The sequence below is a fragment of the Pan troglodytes genome, chromosome 19, assembly GCF_028858775.2.
Source record: "Pan troglodytes isolate AG18354 chromosome 19, NHGRI_mPanTro3-v2.0_pri, whole genome shotgun sequence".
Lineage (NCBI taxonomy): Eukaryota > Metazoa > Chordata > Mammalia > Primates > Hominidae > Pan > Pan troglodytes.
In genome coordinates, this window is record NC_072417.2 from 38,710,406 (window position 1) to 38,727,016 (window position 16,611).

The 16,611-nt window shown below is 50.3% G+C and overlaps 2 protein-coding genes and 2 non-coding genes across 12 annotated transcripts in view; 3 read left to right on the plus strand and 1 right to left on the minus strand.

Annotated features, from left to right (window-relative positions):
- Nucleotides 1–9,714: 9,714 nt before the first annotated feature.
- MIR144 (microRNA mir-144) lies at nt 9,715–9,800 on the plus strand. The gene has a single exon (NR_031974.1). It is a non-coding gene; the product is annotated as a microRNA mir-144 (primary transcript).
- A 93-nt stretch (nt 9,801–9,893) lies between these two features.
- On the plus strand, nt 9,894–9,964 carry MIR451 (microRNA mir-451). Its single transcript, NR_035807.1, has one exon. It is a non-coding gene; the product is annotated as a microRNA mir-451 (primary transcript).
- Nucleotides 9,965–10,271: 307 nt separating this feature from the next.
- ERAL1 (Era like 12S mitochondrial rRNA chaperone 1) lies at nt 10,272–16,331 on the minus strand. 2 transcript variants are annotated; one of them, XM_016932158.4, is made up of 10 exons: nt 16,002–16,331; nt 14,938–15,065; nt 14,747–14,824; nt 13,348–13,394; nt 13,126–13,187; nt 12,847–12,959; nt 12,509–12,757; nt 12,220–12,369; nt 12,050–12,130; nt 10,272–10,756 (listed from the first exon to the last, which is right to left on the minus strand). In XM_016932158.4, exons 1-10 carry the CDS (start codon nt 16,282–16,284, stop codon nt 10,724–10,726), a joined length of 1,224 nt encoding a protein of 407 aa, XP_016787647.1. In that variant the 5' UTR covers nt 16,285–16,331; the 3' UTR covers nt 10,272–10,723. The 2 variants fall into 2 exon arrangements, with proteins under 2 accessions (XP_016787647.1, XP_511365.3); XM_511365.7 differs by having other exon boundaries at nt 10,272–10,902; nt 16,002–16,297.
- Nucleotides 16,238–16,611, plus strand: part of FAM222B (family with sequence similarity 222 member B) — a 101,742-nt gene continuing 101,368 nt past the window's right edge. For 2 of the 8 annotated variants that reach the window (XM_063798847.1, XM_063798840.1), the window contains exon 1: nt 16,294–16,369. The gene's annotated coding sequence lies outside the window, so the exon portion shown is untranslated. Of the gene's footprint in view, nt 16,370–16,611 lie in introns of all 8 variants that reach the window. The other 6 variants (XM_016932154.3, XM_054670167.1, XM_063798848.1 and 3 more) reach the window with 6 other exon arrangements.

Consider the following 16,611-nt stretch of genomic DNA (forward strand, 5'->3'; position numbering starts at 1 on the left):
AAGGCGAAAGCTCTGGTTCAAGCCAAACATGGGCCTGTGATTTCAGGACAAGTGAGCTTCATGAGAAGGCTTGGCTCATAAACTGCAGGAGGTCAGAGAAAGGAGAGGGGATTGTTGCTGGATTGCAGCTGCCCAAGAGCAGTGTGTGGAAGAGGCTTAACAAGGGATTAGATGACTAGGCATGGTGGCTCATGCCTGTAATCCCAGAACTTTTAAGGGCTGAGGTGGGAGGTTTGCTTGAGGCCAGGAGTTTGAGATCAGGCTGGGTTGCACAGTGAGAACCCCCATCTCTATTTTTTTTTTTTTTTTTTTTTGTCACTGTTGTCAGCCTGGGTTGGAGTGCAGTGGCGTGATCTCGGCTCACTGCAACCTCCGCCTCCCAGGTTCCAGCAATTCTCCTGTCTCAGCCTCCCGAGTAGCTGAGATTACAGGCGCCTGCCACCATGCCCAGCTAATTTTTCTATTTTTGGTAGAGACACGGTTTCACCACGTTGGCCAAGCTGGTCTTGAACTCCTGACCTCAAGTGATTTGCCTGCTTCGGCCTCCCAAAGTGCTAGGATTATAGGCGTATGCCACTGTGCCTCGCCTCTATCTCTATTTAAAAAAAATTTTTTTTTCTGAGATGGAGTTTTGCTCTCGTTGCCCAGGCTAGAGTGCAGTGGTCCAGGCTTGGCTCACTGCAACCTCCACCTTCTGGTTTGAAGAGATTCTCCTGCCTCAGCCTCCCAAGTAGCTGGGATTACAGGTGCCCACCACCATGCCCAGCTAATTTTTTTGTATTTTTAGTAGAGACGGGGTTTCACCACATTGGTCAGGATAGTCTCGAACTGCTGACCTCGTGATCCACCCACCTCGGCCTCCCAAAGTGCTGGGATTACAGGCCTGAGCCACTGCGCCTGGCCCTAAAAAAATTTTTTTAAGACAGGGTCTCACTCTGTCACCCAGGCTGAAGTGCAGTGGTGCGATCACGGCTCACTGCAGCTTCAACCTCCCAGGCTCAAGCGATCCTCCCACCTTAGCCTTCTGAGTAGCTGGAACTACAGGTACATGCCACCACACCAGGCTAATTTTTGTATTTTATGTAGAGATGGATTTTGTCATGTTGCCTAGGCTGGTCTCCAACTCCTGGCCTCAAGCAATCCACTCGCCTCAGCCTCCCAAAGAGCTGGGATTATAGGCATGAACCACCACACCAGGCTTCTACAAAAATTTTGTTTTAAAATTACCTGGAGCCGGGCGCGGTGGCTGACGCCCGTAATCCCAGCACTTTGGGAGGCCAAAGTGGGCAGATCATGAGGTCAAGAGATAGAGATCATCCTGCCCAACATGGTAAAACCCCATCTCTACTAAAAACACAAAAATTAGGGCCGGGCACAGTGGCTCACGCCTGTAATCCCAGCACTTTGGGAGGCCGAGGTGGGTGGATCACCTGAAGTCGAGAGCTCAAGACCAGCCTGACCAACATGGAGAAACCCCGACTGTACTAAAAATACAAAATTAGCTGGGCGTGGTGGCACGTGCGGATAATCCCAGCTACTCCGGAGGCTGAGGCAGGAGAATCACTTGGACGTGGGAGGAGGAGGTTGTGGTGAGCTGAGATCGTGCCACCTCACTCCAGCCTGGGTGACAAGAGCGAAACTCCGTCTCAAAAAAAAAATAATAAATACAAATACAAAAATTAGCTGGGTGTGGTGGCACACGCCTATAGTCACAGCTACTTGGGAGGCTGAGGCAGGAGAATAGCTTGAACCCAGGACACAGAGGTTGCAGTGAGCCCAAATCACGCCACTGCACTCCAGCCTGGCTACAGAGCGAGACTCGGTCTTAAAAATATATATATTACCTGTACCTGGAGCCAGGCCAGGCGTGGTGGCTCATGCCTGTAATCCCAGCACTTTGGGAGGCCAAGGCGGGTGTATCACGAGGTCTGGAGTTCAAGACCAGCCTGGACAAGATGGTGAAACCCCATCTCTACTAAAAATACAAAAATTAGCCAGGCGTGGTGGCGGACACCTGTAATCCCAGCTGCTCAGGAGGCTGAGACAGAGAATTGCTTGAACCCGGAAGATGGAGGTTGCAGTGAGCCGAGATTGCACCACTGCACTCCAGCCTGTGGAACAGAGCAAGACACCCTCTCAAAAAAAAAAAAAAAAAATACGTGGAGCCGGGTGCTCACGTACAGGCTCATGCCTGTAATCCCAGTACTTTGGGAGGCCAAAGTAGGCAGATCACTGGAGGTCAGAAATTTGAGACCAGCCTGGCCAACATGGTGAAACCCCGTCTCTACTAAAAATACAAAAAATAATTAGCCAGGAGTGGTGGTGCATGCCTGTAATCCCAGCTACTCGGGAGCTGAGGCAGGAGAATCTCTTGAACCCAGAGGCAGAGGTTGCATTAAGCCAAGACTGTGCCACTGCATTTCAGCCTGGGCGACAGAGCGAGAAAAAAAAAATTTTCCTGGGTGTGGTGGTATGGGCCTGCAGTCCCAGCTACTTGGGGGACTGAGGCAGGAGGATTCCTTGAGTCCAGGAATTCAAGGTTGCAACGTGCTGTGATTGTACCACTGCACTCCAGTCTCTGGAAAAAAAAAAAAAAAAAAAGAGGTCCGATAGATGAGTGGAGTCTGCCTGCATAAGTAGAAACACAGAAGGAATCCTTGCATCATTCAGGGGCTTTCTTACACGATTTCACTGAATCTTGTTTGTTTGTTTGCTGTTGTTTTGAGACGGAGTTTCACTCTGTCGCCCTGGCTGGAGTACAGCGACGCAATCTCAGCTCAATGCAGCCTCCGCCTCCCAGGTTCAAGTGATTCTCCTGCCTCAGCCTCTTGAGTAGCTGGGATTACAGGTGCCCGCCAGCACACCCAGCGACCTTTTTTTGTATTTTTAGTAGAGGCAGGGTTTTGCCACGTTGAACAGGCTGGTCTCCAACTCCTAACTTCAAGTGATCCACCCACCTTGGCCTCCCAAAGTACTAAGATTACAAGTGTGAGCCACCGTGCCCAGCTAGATTTTACTGAATCTTCTGAAGGATCTTATGAGGCAGGTATTATTTTCATCCCTATAATAGATAAGGAGGCTCAGAATCACATTACTGGTAACTGGCAGAACTTAGGTTTGATTCCATTGAAACTCAAAAAGGCCCCACAAAGACACAAAATCTACCCTATTCCTAGCGGGTTTGTGCATAGAGCCAGGGTGTGGGGTCTGGAGAACAGGGCTGTAGTTCTGCTCACTATAAGACTCGGGCCAAGCACCTCCTCCCTGAACCTTAGTTTCTCTATCGTGAAAATGGCATGCAGGTGTCTTTTGGAGATGGATGGACATCGGCAAAGCCCCCAGGAAAGCCATTCCTAGGACCCCACTCCCTGGAAGGGCTCCAGGGGCATCTGGGTACAGTGCTCAACATGCACACTTCCTCATGGGGCTGAATGGCATAAAGAGTATAAGGGAACATATGCTTGAGCATCTGTTCCATGTAAGGCGTTCTCTGAACACCTCCCAGGATAAATCCCGGGTGCTGGGCCAGGGAGATGGTTCAGACAAGGTGCCCATTCATGGAATGGTTGGGGACAAACAAGGGAATTTGCCACACTGTGATGAGGACAACAGTAAGAGCAGGTCCCAAGCCTGGACCTCGAGAGGGAAGTGTCAGGGAGAGTGAAGAGAAGCTTCACAGACCAGTCAAGATGAAGTGGAGGAGGCCTCTCTGACAAACTCCTAAATCTCAAGCCCCATTGACCTCATGGAGGGTAAGGATTAGAATGGTTTTCCAGGCTGGGCGCAGTGGCTCACATCTGTAATCTCAGCACTTTGGAAGGCTGATGCGGGAGGAATGCTTACTCAGTTACTCTTGAGAGGCTGAGGTAGGGGGATCCCTTGAGCGCAGAAGTGAGTTATGACCACAACACTGCACCACTGCACTCCAGCCTGGGCAATAGAATGAGACCCTATCATTTTTAAAAGAAAAAAAAACAAAAAACAAAAAACAGTGGCCGGGCAGGCGGATCACCTGAGGTAGGGGGTTCAAGACCATCCTGACCAACATGGTGAAACCCTGTCTCTACTAAAAATACAAAAATTAGCTGGGCATGGTGGTGAGCGCCTGTAGTCCCAGCTACTCGGGAGGCTGAGGCCAGAGAATCCCTTGAACCCGGGAGGCAGAGGTTGCAGTGAGCTGAGATTGTGCCACTGCACTCCAGCCTGGCAACAGAGCGAGACTCAGTCTCAAAAAACAAACAAAACAAAACAAAACGAAAAACCAGTTTTCCAGCTTCTCAGAATTTCTCAAAGTCCTTTGTTCCTGAATGAGTTTTGCTACTGTCTGTGCTATGAGACATTGAATGAGAAAACACTGAATAACTGTTTGAATAACCATATTATTTGGCCTCCTTTTATCCTTGTATAAAATTGCTAATGTCATGAGACATAGTAAAGCAACCAAGAGGAAAATAAGAGTAATTCTACCCGCTGAATTTATTATTTATTTTTTAGAAACAGGGTCTCACTCAGCCAGCCTCCCATGCTGGAGTTCAGTGCTGCTGCAATCATAGTTCACTGCAGCCTCAGTCTCCCGGGATCAAGCAATGTTCTCACCCCAGCCTCCCAAGTAGCTAGGAATACAGGCATGTGCCACCACAGCTGACTAATTTTTTTTTTTTTTTTTTTTTTGAGATGGAGTTTTGCTCTTGTTGCCCAGGCTGGAGTACAATGGGATGATCTCAGCTCACTGCTGCCTCTGCCTCCTGGGTTCAAATGACTCTCCTGCCTCAGCCTCCTGAGTAGTTTGGATTACAGGCATGCACCATCACGCCCGGCTAATTTTGTATTTTTAGTAGAGATAGGGTTTCTCCATGTTGGTCAGGCTGGTCTCAAACTCCCGACCTCAGGTGATCCGCCCGGCTGGACCTCCCAAAGTGCTGGGATTACAGGCGTGAGTCACCGCGCTTGGCCCACAGGTGGCTAATTTTTAAATGTTTCTGGAGAGATGAGGTCTTGCTATGTTGCTGTGGCCAGTCTGAACTCCTGGGTTCAAGCGACCCTCCTGCCTCAGCCTCCTAAAGTGCTGGGATTACAGGCATGAGTCACTGTGCCCGGCCTGAATTTCTTTTTTTAATGTGTATGCTGTGTATCTCTATGTGTTGTATGTCTGCGTACATGTGGGCAGTGCACATGTGTGCATTTGTATGTGTGTGTTTTGCATATTATGTGTATCTGTCTGTGAGTGTCTATGGCTGCTTCCTGTTCCTCTTTGAGTCATGCATTGTTCTCCGATGCTGAGAGGTGGAGGAAACCCGCAAGCTTTGGACAATTCTCTCCTCCTCTCTGCCTTCAGTTTCTCTCCTATATAAATGGGAGACTTGAACTCCATGATTTTGAAGGACCTGTACAGATCTGACCATCCTTAACTTCATCACCATACACTTTAGGACTTCTTCCAAAAAAGACCTAAAGAACAGTCAAGAGCTTAAAGCTGCAGTGGCAGGGGTTGAAGTTAGAAGGACGAAGTCCCCAGACTTGCCTCACTGGCCTCAGAAAAGCCATGGAGCTCCTGGTTTGAAGCAAAAGCTGTCAGAATTTAAAAGTCAGGCCCAAGGCCCTAGCTGGTGTCCTCCCACCCCTGTACTGGCCAGAGAGTCTCCATGTGCCTTGCAGAGAGGCAGAGGGATTCACATTCCAACTCCCTGTGGGGTACTGGGGAGGCAGAGGAATGGAAGAACAAATATCCAGGAAAACAGCCCTGGGCGGGAAGCGAAGTGTCCTCAGCCCTGCTTTGGCCCGTGTTGGCTCCTGATAAACAGAAGGCTGCTGGGCCCCCACCCTGATAGCCCAATGTCTGCTTATCAGGACCCCCTGACTATCCCACCCAGGCCCAGACTCTCCTCCAACCCACACCCTACTCACAGCAATCCCCACCCCTGGCCAGAGGCCACAGCCACAGGATCTCTGGCTGGCTGAGATAATCTCTCTCCTTTCCCTTTAGGACGCCTAGGTTCTGCCCATGCTCACCTTTGGACTTGGCCCCCAGGCACTAGGCAGAAGTCTAGGAAGTAAGTGGCATGAAGCTTGCCCTAGTACACGAAGCCCTGCCTTTGTTGAAGGAGCTTGAGCTGTCTGTGGGGTCTCTGAGTAGAGGTGGCCTCGCAGGAGGGACACAGGACAGGAAAGGGGGTCAGGGGAAGCAGGAGCAGACATAACGACAATGCCTCACCTGGTTAGAGCAGCTGGATTTCAGAAGCTTTGTCGCTCATCTTTTTTTTTTTTAAACGGAGTCTCATTCTGTCACCCAGGGTAGATGGCAGTGGTGCAGTCTTGGCTCACAGCAACCTCTGCCTCCTGGGTTTAAGCAATTCTTGTGCCTCAGCCTCCCGAGTAGTTGGGATTACTGGTGCTGCCACCACGCCCGGCTAATTTTTTGTATTTTTAGTAGAGACAGGGTTTCTCCATGTTGGCCAGGCTGGTCTCAAACTCCTGACCTCGAATTATCCACCCACCTCAGCCTCCCAAAGTGCTGGGATTACAGGCATGAGCCACCGCACCTGGCCCTCACTCATCTTTCTATATTTCTTTTTCTTTCTTTTCTTTTTTTTTTTTTTTGAGGTAGAGTCTCACTCTTGTCACCCAGGCTGAAGTGCAGTGGTGCAAACATGGCTCATTGCAGCCTCGACTTTCCAGGCTAAAGTGATCCTCTCACCACAGCCCACCAAGTAGTTGGGACTATATAGGCACATGCCACCACAACTGGCTAATTTGTTTTCTTTTTTTTTTTTTTTTGTACTTTTAGTAGAGATGGGGTCTCACTATGTTACCCAGGCTGGTCTTGAACTCCTGGGCTTAAGTGATCTGCCCCCCTCAACCTCCCAAAGTTCTGGGATTACAATCGTGAGCCACCGTGCCTGGGCACTCACTCATATTTCTGACTTGACTCTTACAACTTGGCAAGATGTGTATAACCACCAAAGCTCAGAGAAGTGCAATTTGTCCCCAGTCACACAGTTTGTGAGACAGAAGAAAGAAGTAAAGAAGGAAACTGACATTTGTTTCATATGTGCTAGGACCTGATCTGGGAGCTTGAGATGAGTGCTCATATCACCCTCTTCATCACTGTATAAGGTTGGTATTGACAGCTGCCATTTTAAATTTGAGGAAACTGCGAGTGGGAACACTTGGTCCAAAGTCACAGAGCTGGATGCAGCACAGCTGAGACTGTCACTTGGGACCTGTCACCTCTAGACCTGGGTTCTTGCAATGGTCCCAGGTGGCTTTCAAGAATATTCCATGGGCTTTCAGATGTTCAAGGACAGGCCTTGTGGGGGTCCCTGAGGGAATGGGGTGAGGTGGGAATGAACTTGTTTGAACCCCTTCTGCTGACCGGCACCAGCAGCTGATCCCCTAGATCTGGCAACTCTGTGAACTGGGGACTATTGTTATTCCTATTTACAAATAAGAACAGGGAGGGTCCCAGAGAGAAAATGGCTTGCCTGAGAGAGCCACAGCTTTGTCCATCTGCCTCCTCAGGCCAAGGTCTCTCTCCTCCCCCATATTACATTAGGCTCAGCTTGATGTAGGCTGGAACATTTATTTAGTTGTTAATTATGTGATAGAAGTACATCAGTGAGCTGGGCGCAGTGGCTCACGCCTGTAATCCCAGCACTTTGGGAGGCTGAGGCGGGCGGATCGCCTGAGCTCAGGAGTTCGACACCAGCCTGGGCAACACGGTGAAAGCCTGTCTCTACTAAAAATACAAAAAATTAGCTGGGCGTGGCAGCAAGTGCCTGTAGTCCCAGCTACTCAGGAGGCTGAGGCAGGAGAATCGCTTGAACCCAGGAGGCGGAGGTTGCAGTGAGCTGAGATTGCGTTACTGTACTCCAGCCTGGGCGACAGAGCAAGACTCTGGCTAAAAAAAAAAAACAAAAACCAAAAACAAAAACACAGAAGTATATTAGTGAATAAACAAGGCCCTCATGACTATTTACTTAATGTGAATAATCACACAAATAAATAAGTCCCTATCAGGGAGACTTAAATAGTCTGGGAAGACTTCCCTGCAGAAGTAACACTTAGAGATGTGAAGAGGGAGGCTGGTGCGGTGGCTCACGCCTGTAATCCCAACACTCTGGGAGCCCATGTGGGCGGATCACTTGAGCCCAGGAGTTTGAGAGCAGCCTAGACAACATGGCGAAACCCCGTCTCCACTAAAAATACAAAAATTAGCCAGGTGTGGTGGTGTACGCCTGTAGTCCCAGCTACTTGGGAGGCTGAGGTGGGAGGATCACCTGAGCCCAGGGAGTCTGCAGTGAGCCATGATGACACAACTGTACTCCAACCTGGGTGACAGAGTTAAATTGTCTCAAAAAAAAGGAAGGAAAAAAAAAAAAAGAGCTCTGAAGAGGGGCTAGGAGCTAACTAGACAAGAAAGGAGGGAAGACCATGCTAAGCAGAGGGTAGAGCATGTGCCAGCGTGCTGTGACCTCAAGAAATAGAACACCTCCACAGGACCCAGAAAAGGTTGGGTCTCTTCTCCCACTTCCATCCTGGTCTAGTCTGCCCCCGCAGAGGAAGAGTATTAACTGCCTTCCAGCACACAGACCAGATTGTCTAGGATAGGGAAGAGGGAAGGGCGTGTCCCCCAGAATGGGGATTCTAAACAGCAGAGGCCTTGCTTTGAGGAGCCTCTCCTCTACCCCAGAGGCAAAGAACCAAACAGTGCTAGGCTCTCACTGGAAGTGCCTTGAGCTTTGAAGAGCAGACCCACAAGAGCTGGGGATTCAGCTGCTCTCAAATCTCCTAGTAGAGCAACCCCCAAGAGGACCTTGCCAGGGCAGTGCTAGGCAGAGTCTCTCTGCCTGCCTAGGTCTGGCCTCCTTGGGCTCATCATAAACACAGGGGCAGGGGCTGGGAATAGAAATTTAGGCTGACGGGTAGCGTGAGCTCGGCTGCCAGACAGATTCTGGAGATCCAGTTGCCAGGACCCTTCCTGCCCTATACAGAGAGATTCAACTAACATTGCCTACCACCACTGCAAAACAAAAACAAAAACAAAAAAAGCAAAAACGAAAAACCTTCCACTAGGGATCTGACCAGCAATTAAATGCTGGTGGATGGGATGAGGCTGTTCTTTCTCCTTCCCAGCCCGGCAGAGATGATGAGCTTCTTGGAGATGGGAGTGAAGGGTGAATGTGGTCCATGAGAGAGTATGTGAGAAAAGGCCTTCTAGGGAAAGGGGCCAGTGACCCTTGTCATGGACTCTAGCAGGGCAAGGGTTAAGAGGCAGGGCCAGGAAAAGTGCCCCACCCAGGGGAGGGACCGGTATGATAAAAGGCAAGCAGCTTGAGGAAGAGGAAGGGACAGATCCTCCCTGCATCCAAAGGCCTCCTCAGTCTGCAGTTCCAGCTCCAGGTAAGTGCACCTTCTCTGGGTCTGTCTGCCTGTCTGCTTGTTAGTCTGACCAAAGGGAACCTTCTGCATCATTACGCCATCTCTGGCTTGTTTAACACTGGCCCTGGGTCCCCATGAGATCTTAACAGACCCTAGCTCCAGTCCCCTTCCCATAACCCACCTGGGCTGTGCCTGACCACAGAATCAAGGAGACGCTGGCCTGCGAGGGAGCCGTAGAGCAGGGAGCAGGGAGCTGTGTGTGTCCAGCCCTGACCTGTCCTGTTCTGCCCCCAGCCCCTCACAGTGCTTTTCAAGCCATGCTTCCTGTGCCCCCAGTGGGGCCCTGGCTGGGATATCATCATATACTGTAAGTTTGCGATGAGACACTACAGTATAGATGATGTACTAGTCCGGGCACCCTCAGCTCTGGAGCCTGACAAGGAGGACAGGAGAGATGCTGCAAGCCCAAGAAGCTCTCTGCTCAGCCTGTCACAACCTACTGACTGCCAGGGCACTTGGGAATGGCAAGGAAACCGTTACCATTACTGAGTTTAGTAATGGTAATGGTTCTCTTGCTATACCCAGAAAACGTGCCAGGAAGAGAACTCAGGACCCTGGAGCAGACTACTGGAAGGGAGACTCCAGCTCAAACAAGGCAGGGGTGGGGGCGTGGGATGGGGGGTAGGGGAAGGAATAGATACATTTTCTCTTTCCTGTTGTAAAGAAATAAAGATAAGCCAGGCACAGTGGCTCACGCCTGTAATCCCACCACTTTCAGAGGCCAAGGCTGGAGGATTTCTTGAGCCCAGGAGTTTGAGACCAGCCTAGACAACATAGTGAGACTCAGTCCCTAATATTAAAAAATAAAAATAAATAAATAAAAGGAGTAAAGATGAGAACCAGAATGCTTATATTTTATTAGTATCCAAGACTGGGGAGAGGGATGGGGTGGGAGAGATCAAGAATTGGGGAGCAGATGGGAGGCGCTACCTCACTCAGGAGACACGAGTTCTTATCCAAGTTCAAGGTGAAGGAAGTGAGGGCAGGAAGAGAAATCTCCCTGCTAGCAACAGCGACTCAGGGAGAAACTCTGGGCCCATAGCTAGCTGGAGGCAGGGTGACATTGCTCCCACCAATGGGCCATCTTCTTAGCTACACCTTTGTAGCTGTGGTCCCAGGCAGAGGAACCACCTGGAAACTGAGCTAAGGCAGGTTCCTTCTTCCAACAGAAGACACAGCTGGGCAGGGACTGTGCAGACTCAACAGGGCCAGGCCAGCTAGCGGCCAGTCAGTGTTCATGTCTCTCACCAGTGCCTGGAGGGTCCCCAGCCAAGGACAGAACTGGTCAGTTCCCGCCAGCAGCTGGAGCTGGAATGCCCTGGGAGGGTCAGTAGAGGGTGGTCACTTGAGGAGCTTCACAGAGAGGCGGATGTCAACATCACAGAGGAAGATGTCCATGAGGTCACGGCCTGCCTCCTGTGCTATCTGGGAGATCAAGTGGCCCTTCGGACCAATCAGGAGTTTCTGAGGGTATGTGAAAGAGAAGGAAGCCAGGAATGATGCCACATGCCTGTAGTCCCAGCTACTTGGGGGGCTAAGGTGAGAAGATCCTTTGAGCACAGGAGTTTGAGTCCAGCCTGGGTAACAGTGCGACCCCTCTTTAAAAAAAAGAGAGGGTGGCCGGGCGCAGTGGCTCACGCCTGTAATCCCAGCACTTTGGGAGGCCGAGGCGGGCAGATCACCTGAGGTCAGGAGTTCGAGACCAGCCTGGCCAACATGGTGAAATGCTGTCTCTACTAAAAACACAAAAAATTAGCTGGACATGGTGGCGGGCACCTGTAATCTCAGCTACTTGGGAGGCTGAGGCAGGAGAATCACTTGAACCTGGGAGGCAGAGGTTGCAGTGAGCTGAGATCGTGCCTCTGCACCCCAGCCTGAGTGACAGAGCAAGACCCTGGCTCAAAAAAAAAATTAAAAAGTAAAAAAAAGAGAGGGTTAGATGTGGTGGCTCACGCATATTAATCCCAGCACTTTCGGAGGCCAAGGTGCATGGACTGCTTGAGCCCAGGAATTTGAGACTAGCCTGGGCAACATGGTGAAACCCCTTCTCTACAAAAAAATTTTTTTAAATTAGCGGATGGTCAGGCGGCACTTTGGGAGGCTGAGGTGGGCGGACAATTTGAGGTCAAGCGTTCGAAGCCAGCCCGGCCAAGATGGTGAAACCCCATCTCTACTAAAAATACAAAAATTAGCTGGGCTTGGTGGCGGGCACCTGTAATCCCAGCTTCTCGGGAGGCTGAGGCAGGAGAATCACTTGAGCCTGGGAGGCGGAGGTTGCAGTGAGCAGAGATCGCGCCACTGCACTCCAGCCTGGATGACAGAGTGAGACTTTGTCTCAAAAATAAAAATAAAAAATAAAAAAATCAGCTGGTCCCAGCTCCTCAGGGGGCTGAGGCGGGAGGATTGCTTGAGCGTGGGAAGTCAAGGCTGCAGTGAGCTGTGATCACACCACTGCACTCCAGCCTGGGTGACAGAGCGAGACTGTCTCAAAAAAAAGAAAAGAAGAAGAAAAAGAGAGAAGGATATGGTCCTGCTCTCAGGGCTCCAAGCTGGGGGAAGAACTCCTGCCTAACATAGTCTTGATCTCTCCTCTGAGCCTAGTCTCACTTACCACATAAGATTCTTTGGGCACCAGAAGCTTCTGTTGGATAACCAGCTCCCCACCTGGTCCTTCCTCCCACACTGCCGTCTTCTGTACAGGGAGACAAATGATTAGTCAGTCATACACCTGGGTAGAGGTGTGTGTCTGGTAGAGAGCCCCCAGAACCCTTCACTCTGTACCTGCTGTACATTGTAAGGCACCTCCTGGGGCAGGTGTTCTAGGAGCTTCTCTCGGATAATGTTGGCACAGATCTCTTCTGGTGTCTGGCTAGTGAGGACTGCACTGTGGTACTCCCAGGGCCCTGGCTGGGCCTGTGTCAGAAGGTATTGCTGTGGGAACAGAGGGAATAGATGGGCATCTTAATCCCAACCAGGACTTTTCTCCTCACTTTTGCTTCCAGGAGGAAATTTGAGGGCTGTCTTCATATGGTAGAAACCAAGGGCCAGGCTATGGCCAAGACTAACTGACCTTTAGTGTTTTCACATCCTCCTGGCTTAGGGCTGACAACATGAAGATCTCCTTGAAGTGGGGCCAGCCAATCCTCTGAGGATTTCCCACAGATTGTGTGTTTGGGTCCTTAACTGCTGGGCTGGGGCAATGGGTGCCAGGGTGTGAGTGGAAGGCCTGCCTCATCTTGAGCTTTTTGCCATTGACCACACCTTCAGTGAGGGCTGCCGTGAGCTCCAGGAGAACTGACTTCTGCTTCAGACAATCTACCTGGACATGGGGGATGGGCAAAGGGTGCGTGGTCAGAGATAGGGGACTTGGAGGGAAGTAGACCCCTTCCTCAGGTGGGTAGTGCTCACCTTGTTCATGACCAGGACACTAGGGATCTGGGAGAACTTGGTCAAGCACCTGAGCAACTGGGGGCTGAGCTGGTTCCGTGTCCACTTGTCTGAGACATCCACAAGAACCACAACTAGAAGATGGCAAGGCAGGAAGAAGGAAAAGGAAATGGTCACTCTTCCTCCTGCCCTGACAAAAACTTCCATGGTATGAGCTTGGCTTTCGCCCCCCAAACTACCAAGGAATGAAAGGCCATGACCCCTGTAAACTGGGCTTAAGGTTCCCATCCTGAACCTAACCAAGATCAGCAGATTCCATGCTCTTCCATGGATCTTCCAACAAAGAGAGCTCCAGGTGATGCCTGAGGGACAGACATACATCAGTCAGGAAAGGTCTTATGACTAAGGCATTTCTGATGAGGGATGTGGTATGGTAAAGGGGTTTTCCAGCCCCTATAATGGAATCTCCCCACCCTCTTTCAGTACCTCCCCACCAATCCACCCCAATTCCACCACCATTACCTCTTCTGTTTACCAGGACTGATAATGCCAGGTGTGTCAAGTAGAATCTAAAATCAGGAAAGTGAGATACCCAGACCCCAGGAGAAAAGATTATGACTGGGAAGTGAGAGAGAGGCTACCTGTGATGTCAGGAGCCTGCCCTCCCTTCTCAGTCAAACTATTATTGACTTTAGGTTTGTTTTTTGTTTTTTTCTGAGACGGAGTCTCACTCTGTCATCCAGGCTGGAGTGCAGTGGCACAATCTCAGCTCACTGCAACCTCTGCCTCCCGGGTTCAAGCAATTCTCCTGCCTCAACCTCCTGAGTAGCTGGGATTACAGGTGTGCACCACCACACCCGGCTAATTTTTGTATTTTTTTAGTAGAGACAGGGTTTCACCATGTTGGCCAGGCTGGTCTTGAACTCCTGATCTCAAGTGATCCGCCCGCTTTGGCCTCCCAAAGTGCTGGGATTACAGACGTGAGCCACCGCGCCCAGGCTGACCTTAGGTTTCTACCATTCTGCTTTGATGGGATCTGGGAGAAAGATGATGACTGTGAATATAAGGAAGATTAGGAAGCAGTAAACAGAGAATGACATCGGCTGGGCGCGGTGGCTCACGCCTGTAATCCCAGCACTTTGGGAGGCCAAGGCAGGCGGATCACCTGAGGTCAGGAGTTTGAGACTAGCCTGGCCAACATGGTGAAACCCCATCTCTACTAAAAATACAAAAGTAGCCGGGCGTGGTGGCGCATGCCTGTAGTCCCAGCTACTCGGGAGGCTGAGGCAGGAGAACTGCTTAAACCCGGGAGGCAGAGGTTGTAGTGAGCTGAGATCATGCCATTGAACTCCAGCCTGGGCAACAAGAGTGAAACTCCATCTCAAAAAAAAAAAAAAAGAGAGCGAGAGAATGAAATCTTTCTGACTAGATGTCAGGGGAGGGCAAGGTAGAGACAGAACTGTACCATGCCTAAAGGAAGAGGAAACCCCCTTTCCTGGCCAGGCGCAGTGGCTCACACCTGTAATCCCAGCACTTTGGGATGCTGAGGCAGGCGGATCACGAGGTCAGGAGATCGAGACCATCCTGGCTAACACAGTGAGACCCCGTCTCTACTAAAAATACAAAAAATTAGCTGGGCGTGGTGGCAGGCGCCTGTAGTCCCAGCTACTCAGGAGGCTGAGGCAGGAGAATGGCGTCAACCTGGGAGGTGGAGCTTGCAGTGAGCCAAGATCGCGTCACTGCACTCCAGCCTGGGAGACAGAGTGAGACTCCATCTCAAAAAAAAAAAAAAAAAGAAAAGAAACCCCCTTTCCTCACATAAATGAATGTGACCATCATTTTCTTCAAGGCTGATGGTAAAGGAGACCCTCTTAGCTTCACCCTCTGTCCTGTTTCAAGGACTCCCTTTGTAGGTACCCACCACCTGGGTCTCCTTCTCTGTGATGACCCCCAGAGCTTGGCAGCGAGTGGTATGCACCTTCCTGGAAACAGGGAACACCTGCCAGGAACAAAGGAGTCTCAGTGAGGTCTCAGATCCCTCCAAGACCATCCTTGAAGGCATGGCAAGAACTAAAAGATGTAAAGGGTAGGATGGTCAAGGGTGTAGCATACCTTTCGGCCCAGTAGCTGGTTGGAGAGTGTTGACTTCCCTGCATTCGGGGCTCCCAGGAGGACCACTCGTAGGACCCGGGAATTCTCAGGCATATCAGGGTGATGGACCAAGAGGACATTCTGCTCATCTATGTGCAAGTGGGAAGAAGCGTGAGACATAGTGGAATCTGGATTTCCTGTCAAGTGCTTGTTCCTGCCCACCCACAAAGGGAGCAGGGGTACAAAATTAGTGCACCAGGTTGAAGTCACCTAGACCTGACTTTGAGACTTTGGCCCTTAATTTACATTAATTTATAAAGCAACTCTCTGAGCCCTTTAGTTTTCTCATATGTAAAAGTGAGTTGATATTAACGGTACCTACTTACCAGCTTATCTTATAATTTTTTTGATGACTAGCAATTGTGTAAAACTCAGCACAATACCTGGCACTTAATAATTACTGCATGTAATTATAATGTATAGCTGTGCCTGAGAAGTGAATGTACATGAAAGCAAGCTGGATTACACAAAGCCAGATATTTCCTCAGCTCTCATTCTCTCACCCTACTAAGGGTGCTATGAAGGCTCTGCAAGCTTTCCCAGTCTTTTTTTTTTTTTTTCCTGAAGGAAGGACGGGAGGAAGGGCTAGGGGTCAAGAAGGGACAGGGCCCAGTCTTTTTATATTATCTTCTCATGACACCATTTTGCAATGACCAGTTTGTGTCCAGTCTCCAATACCGGACACTGTTTGAAGAATAAAGTGTGCTGTTTTCCAGGTGTAACTGTGTCTTAACAAGAAGATGAGGCCCAACATGCATTTATTGGATCAAATTTGCTTCCCATGTCGGGGTGCAGAGCCATAGTTCCACTTTGTGGCCCTTCAATCTCATGCTCTTTAGTGAGCGTCTCTGGTTGTGACCAGATCGTTTCCTTCTCCCACTCAAACTGTTATTTCTCTCCTGAGAGATTTTTCACTGCTCCTCCCTGTCAGGGCCTCAAAATTGTTTTCTATAAAATAGAATCCCCAGAAACCTTTCAATGCTAAAAACATGACAGTTCCGGGCAAACCTATCAGGGCGCTTTACCTCTGTTCATGGACACCGCGGGGACGCAAGGAGTCACCGAACTGTCGGGCTGAGAGAATCCGAGGAAGTGGTCCAGGGCAGAGCCCTGGCCATTACTGCGAGAAGCCGAGGCCAAGCGGGGACCAGAGAAAGCGGACCCCGCGACGCAGGACACGCACCTCCGTTGGAAGCCTAAGAGTGAGGAAAAAGGGATCACCCGCTCCCTCGCGACATGAGGGCCCACCTGCCAGACTCTTAACACCGATTGAACAAGCCTAGCCCCGCGCCAGCTGGGGGCAGCCATTACAGCCGCAAGGCACTGCGGGAACCGACCAGGAGCGCTCCTACGATTGAACAGAGCGGCTGACGAACCAGCGAGTAGGAGAGAGGTAGGTCTGCCCAAATTGAAAGCCGAGACACATGGGATGTGGGCGGGAGGAGGAATTGCTCTGGAGACTAGTGGAGGCTAAGGAAAGGGGAAAATGTGTATTTAGAGTCTGTGCAAGCATGACGGTAGTTTTGGACTCCCATACACAACGTATTTTTTTCTTCTGCCAAAGTTTTGTAAACGGCCCTTCTGGCCATGTCTCCTAAAAGACTACATTTCCCATGAGGCCAAATAGCAGAAATC

Excerpts from the sequence above, each read along its gene's own strand:
- ERAL1 (XM_511365.7), bottom strand. The coding sequence starts at position 16,284 with ATGGCTGCCCCCAGCTGGCGCGGGGCTAGGCTTGTTCAATCGGTGTTA. Across the intron at positions 15,066-16,001 it reads CGCGGTGTCCATGAACAGAG|ATGAGCAGAATGTCCTCTTG; the intron begins GTAAAGCGCCCT and ends ACTTGCACATAG. Across the intron at positions 12,370-12,508 it reads AGGATGTGAAAACACTAAAG|CAATACCTTCTGACACAGGC; the intron begins GTCAGTTAGTCT and ends CTGTTCCCACAG.